General features: G+C 34.9%; 1 protein-coding gene across 1 annotated transcript; it reads left to right on the top strand.

Annotated features, from left to right (window-relative positions):
- The first annotated feature begins 5,021 nt into the window (after nucleotides 1–5,021).
- Nucleotides 5,022–6,095, top strand: LOC140920418 (uncharacterized). The gene has a single exon (XM_073368692.1). The coding sequence runs from the start codon at nucleotides 5,022–5,024 to the stop codon at nucleotides 6,093–6,095; it is 1,074 nt and encodes a 357-aa protein (XP_073224793.1).
- Nucleotides 6,096–6,836: the final 741 nt, after the last annotated feature.

Genomic DNA, 6,836 nt, shown 5'->3' with positions numbered 1-6,836 from the left:
ATCCAATGACACAAATAAACTTATTGAATGGGCAAGATTGGTTAAAAACCCTAAGTGGGGAAGAATAAGCCTAGGGATGACAAAAATGACCTAAATGTTCATCCAGTGACATAAACACACCTGTTGGATACACAAGATTGGTTAATAACTGTAATTGGACAAGAATAAGCCTAGGGAGGATAAAAATGACCTAAATGTTCATCCATTGACCTAAACACACCTATTGGATGCATAATATTGGTTAAAAACCCTAATTGGACAAGAATTAGCCTATGGAGGACGAAAATGACCTAATTTTCTTCCTATGACACAAGCACAACTATTGGATGCCCAAGATGGTTAAAAACCCTAATTGGACTTGAATAAACTTAGGAAGGACGAAAATTACTTAAATGTTCATTCAAAGACACAAATATACCTATTGGATGCACAAGATCGTCTAAAAACCCTAATTGGACAAGAATAAGTCTAGGGAGGACGAAATCGAACTCAATTTTCACCCAATAACACAAACACACTTATTGGATGCACAAGATTGCTTACAAACCCTTATTGGACAAGAATATGTCTAGGGTGGACGAAAATTACCTAAATCTTAATCCAATGACACAAATAAACTTATTGGATGCACAAGATTTGTTAAAAACCCTAATTGGACAAGAATAATCCTAGGGAGGACGAAAAGGACCTAAATGATCATCCAATGACAGAAACTCACCTATTGGATATACAAGATTGGTTAAAAACCCTAATTGGAATTGAATAAGCCTAGGGAACACGAAAATGCCCTAAATGTTAATCCAATGACACAAATAAACTTATTGAATGGACAAGATTGGTTTAAACCCTAATTGGACAAGAATAAGCCTAGGGATGACGAAAATGACCTAAATGTTCATCCAATGATACAAACACACAGATTGGATGCACAAGATTGTTTAAAAACACTAATTGGACAAGAATAAGCCTAGGAAGGAAGAAAATAACATAAATGTTCATCCAATGACACAAACACACCTATTGGATGCACAAGATTAGTTAAAAACCCAAGTTGGACAAGAATAAACCTAGGGAGGACGAAAAGGACCTAAATGTTCATCGAATGACACAAATGAACTTATTCGATGCACAAGATTGGTTAAAAACCCTAATTGGACTTGAATAAACCTTGGGAGGACGAAAATGACCTAAATGTTCATCGAATGACACAAATGAACTTATTCGATGCACAAGATTGGTTAAAAACCCTAATTGGACTTGAATAAACCTTGGGAGGACGAAAATGACCTAAATGTTCATCGAATGACACAAATGAACTTATTCGATGCACAAGATTGGTTAAAAACCCTAATTGGACTTGAATAAACCTTGGGAGGACGAAAATGACCTAAATGTTAATCCAATGACACAAATGAACTTATTGGATGCACAATATTGGTTAAAAAACCCTAATTGAACATGAATAAGCCAAGGGATGACGAAAATGACCTAAATGTTCATCCAATGACACAAACTCATCTATTGGATGCACAAGATTGGTTAAAAACCCTAATTGGACTTGAATAAACCTTGGGAGGACGAAAATGACCTAAATGTTCATCCAATGCACAGACAAACTTATTGGATGCACAAGATTGGTTAAAAACCCTAATTGGACAAGAATAAGCCTAGGGATGACGAAAATGACCTAAATGTTCATCCAATGACACAAACACACCTATTGGATGCACAATATTGGTTAAAAATCCTAATTGAACATGAATAAGCCAAGGGATCGAAATTGACCGAAATGTTCATCCAATGACACAAACACATCTATTCGATGCACAAGATTGGTTAAAAACCCAAATTGGACTTGAATAAACCTAGGGAGTACGAAAATGACGTAAATGTTCATCCAATGCACAAATACACCTATAGGATGAACAAGATTGTCTAAAAACCCTAATTGGACAGGAATAAGCCTAGGGAGGACGAAAATGACCTATATGTTCTTCCAATGACACACGCACAACTATTGGATGCACAGGTTGGTTAAAAACCCTAATTGGACAAGAATAAGCCCAGGGAGGACAAAAATGACCTAAATGTTCATCCAATGACACAAACACACCTATTGGATGCACAAGATAGGTTAAAAACCCTAATTGGACAAGAATAAGCCCAGGGAGGACAAAAATGACCTAAATGTTCATCCAATGCACAAATGAACTTATTCGATGCACAAGATTGGTTCAAAACCCTAATTGGACAAGAATAAGCCTTTGGAGGACGTAAATGACCAAAATGTTCATCCAATGACACAAACACACCTATTGGATGCACAAGATAGGTTAAAAACCCTAATTGGACTAGAATAACCCTAGAGATGACGAAAATGACCTTAATTTTCATACAATGACACAAACACACATATTGGATGCATAATATTGGTTAAAAACCCCTATCGGACAAGAATAAGCCTAGGGAGGACGAAAATGACTTAAATCTTCATCCAATGACACAAATACACCTATTGGATGCACAAGATCGTCTAAAATCCCTAATTGGACAAGAATAAGCCTAGGGAGGACGAAAATGAACTCAATTTTCACCCAATGACACAAACACACCTATTGGATGCACAAGATTATGTCTAGGGTGGACGAAAATTACGTAAATGTTAATCCAATGAAACAAATGAAGTTTTTGGATGCACAAGATTTGTTAAAAACTCTAATTGGACAAGAATAATCCTAGGGAGGACGAAAAGGACCTAAATGTTCATCCAATGACACAAACTCACCTATTGGATATACAAATTGGTTAAAAACCCTAATTGGAATTGAATAAGCCTAGGGAAAATGACCTAAATGTTAATCCAATGACACAAATGAACTTATTGAATGGACAAGATTGGTTAAAAACCCTAATTGGACAAGAATAAGCCTAGGTATGACAAAAATGGCCTAAATGTTCATCCAATGACACAAACACACCTGTTGGATACACAAGGTTGGTTAAAAACCCTAATTGGACAAGAATAAGCCTAGGGAGGACAAAAATGACCTAAATGTTCATCCAATGACACAAACACACCTATTGGATGGACAATATTGGTTAAAAATCCTAATTGAATATGAATAAGCCAAGGGATGACGAAATTGACCGAAATGTTCATCCAATGACACAAACACATCTATTGGATGTAAGATATATGCCTCCTTGACTATGATTTTGATATAACTTCTAAACATACAATGTATATGCATTATCTGATTAATGTAATAGTTTGAGTTGAGATACATTTAAGGAAATAATCAAACACTTCACTTGGACAAATCTTGGATCTCAAGCAATCAAGCGCAGATTGATCATATCATACAAGGCTTGAAGATTATGTGTAAATGTGTCAATTGTTCATAGTGTTTATTAGTTAGATTCATCATTATGATTTCACTCATCTAATATTTTCCAATTAAAACTGAAATCATAAAATAAGTGTGTTAATCAATCAATTGGCTAATCAATTGGGTAATCGATTTTCTGATTCATAGAACAAAGTTCTCACTGAGGTAATCGATTAGCAAATCGATTACTGAAATGTTTTTTTTATCAGACCTGTGTTCTATAATTAAAAGAAATCGATTGACACACTTTTCTTAAGTTACGAGCTTTCTACTAATCAATTGGTTAATCGATTTTCTGATTCATAGAACAATGTTTTCACTGAGTTAATCGATTAGCAAATCGATTACTTAAATGTTTTTATCAGACCGGTGTTCTATGATTAAAAGAAATCGATTGGATAATCGATTGCATGAATGAATTAGTTCATCATTTATCAGAAACATATTGCATAATCGATTGGCACATCGATTTTAATTAAATGCCTGAGTTACAGGGACAAATCAGTCGATTGGCAAATCGATTTGATTAAGGGTCTGAGTTACAGGGACAAATCAGTCGATTGGCAAATCGATTTGGTTAAGTGTCTGAGTTAATGGGAGAAATTAGCCCATTGCCAAATCGATTATGTTAGTGAAAGTGAATCGACTAAGTAATCGATTGTTTGATCTCGCATTTTGAACAAAACAATTATAATCGATTATTCAATCGACTCTGATATGAACTGAGTATCAGTTTCTGATATATGCATTAAAAAAAATTGATTAGTTCATCTATTTCAAGAATTTCAAGAAAAACAAGAAATGTGAAATCGATTAGGAAATCGATTGATTTCGTAATACGCATTAATAAAATCGATTGGGAAATCGATTTGTCTGAAGTTTTTCTGAAACTATATAAACTGAATCAATCACAACTTTTAAAATATAGAAAGAACTGAAGAATTTCATTAGCTTTTCGAAAAATACACTTTGAGAAAAATTATTGCAACTCACAAACATTATTGGCAATTACTTAGTGTGAGATTTCATTGTGATTGAATCAAGTGTTTTTAGTCTTTTTAAAAGAACCATCTTTGCAAAAGAAAGTGTGTGGAAATCCAGTATTGTGAAACTGGTGGTCGTCTTTTAGAGTGTGTGTGATCATCTAAAAGAGATCTCAATCTGATCTTGCTAGAGCTTGGCGATTAGTTCTTAAGGATAGATTGGTTGTTGTTGTAGATTGATGTTGAGTTAGATGTATAGGCATTGAAGTGTTGGAAAGTCTGTAAACATACTCAACTCATTTCTAGTAAAGGCTGGAATTAGTAAGTGATTTCGGGACTGGATGTAGACTATCGAATAGATAGTCGAACCAGTATAAAAATCCCTGGTGCACACTTCTCTATCTCTATACTCTTTATCTTGATAATACATGTGTTCTTGAATCTCAGTTTTGAATAAGTTTTGGAATCTATTATTGTTAAATTGGAATTAATATTAAACAAGTTGGTTTTAATATTAAGTTCATCACTTAGCAAGGAATTGGATAATCTGGTTAATAATATTGTGTACAACTTCCTAAGGATAGAGGCCATTCCACCATCAATTGGTATCAAGAGCTTAATCTTTTAGACTATTTCTCAAAAAAAGAAAATGGCCTCTACTGAATTCTTGGGCGAAGGTGCCTCTTTAACTAGACCCCCTGCCTTTAATGGGTCTGCTTATATGTACTGGAAAGAAAGAATGCTTATCTTTCTAGAGGCAAGTGTTCTTGACATATTAGATGCATTAGAAAATGGTCCTTATGTGCCTAAACTTGCTGGTACTGATGGATCATTAATCAAGAAACCTAGATCTGATTGGTCTGTTGATGATAAGAAAAGAGTTGGCTATAATGCAAAAGCCAAAAATATAATAACTTTTACTTTGAGTGCTGATGAGTTTTTCAGGGTATCAAATTGCAAAACCGCCAAAGAAATGTGGGATACACTCCAAGAAACTCATGAAGGCACAACTGATGTCAAGAGGGCCAAAACTAACACTCTGATGCATGAATATGAACTCTTCAATATGAAGAAGGATGAGTCAATCAATGACTTGCAGACACGGTTCACACATGTCATTAACAATCTGAATGCTCTAGGGAAAGTAATTGACAATGAGCAACAAATAAACAAAGTAATGAGATGCTTGACAAGACAATGGCAACCTAAGGTCACTGCAATAGCTGAATCAAAGGATCTTGGAAGCATGACCATTGCCACCCTCTTTGGCAAGCTCAGAGAACATGAAATGGAGCTGCACCGGTTGAATGAGTCAGAGCTAACTGATCGGAAAAGGAAGGGACTATCTCTGAAAACTCAAGCTCATAAAGTAAAATCTGAACCAGAAACTTGTACTGATGATTCCGAGAGTGAAACTGATGAAGAACCTGAAATCGGAATGCTGGTCAGAAAGTTCAAGAAATTTCTGAAGAAGAAAGGAATCCAACCAAAGAAATCATCCAATTCAAAGACAAAAAGCTTCAGCAAGAATGAGACAAATGATAGCAAGGTGATAACCTGCTATGAATGTGGAAAATCAGGCCACATTAAATCTGAATTTTTTCAACTACAAAATAGAAACAAGTTTGTGAAAGCTAAAGGCAAGGATCAACCATCTTCAAAACCTAAAAGAGCCTACATAGCTTGGAATGACAATGTTGAAGAATCTTCTGAAACTTCATAAGAAGAAGAAGCAAACTTGTGTCTAATGGCCAACACTAACTCAGATTCAGATAGCGATGTAAGTACTACCTCTAATCCCTCTTATGAAGAATTGCATGATGTTTTCAATGAATTGCATGATGAACATATTAATGTAGTGAAACAATTGATTTGCACTAAGAAAATGTTAGCAAAACAGTGCATGATGTATGAAGAAATCAAAAAGGATCATAAGTTGCTTGAAGACATGAATGCACTTTTGAAAAAGAAAGCACATAATAAACTCACTAGTTTTATTGAACTTGAAAGAAAGGTTGAATCACTACAATTTGATTTAGCAAAATTTACTAATGGTAGAAACAACCTGAATGTTCTTCTTGGCAACCAAAAGAATGCAAATGAAAAATCTGGAATTGGCTATAGACCAAATAGGAATGCTCAAAAGAATCATAAATTTGTTGGATCAAAGCCAATTCATGATGTTTTCATTAAACCAACTCAAAGTACATCCTCTGCTTTTTCATGCCATTTTTGTTGCAAAAAGGGACATATATCTTTTGATTGTAAACTGAAAAAGCTTGCTGACAAGGGATGGAAACAAGTTTGGAGAGTAAAGAAACCTGTGATTGAGACTAACCCTCAAGGACCCAATCTAAATTGGGTACCTAAAACCAAAGTCTGAATTCTGTTTTGCAGATCTGCTTGACATCCAAAACTCACTCATAGTACCTAGACAGTGGATGTTCCAAGCATATGACTGGAG

This window comes from Cicer arietinum, chromosome 5 (assembly GCF_000331145.2).
Source record: "Cicer arietinum cultivar CDC Frontier isolate Library 1 chromosome 5, Cicar.CDCFrontier_v2.0, whole genome shotgun sequence".
Classification (NCBI taxonomy): domain Eukaryota; kingdom Viridiplantae; phylum Streptophyta; class Magnoliopsida; order Fabales; family Fabaceae; genus Cicer; species Cicer arietinum.
Note: the sequence above shows the minus strand (reverse complement) of the source record. Positions and strands in the feature narration are given on the sequence as shown.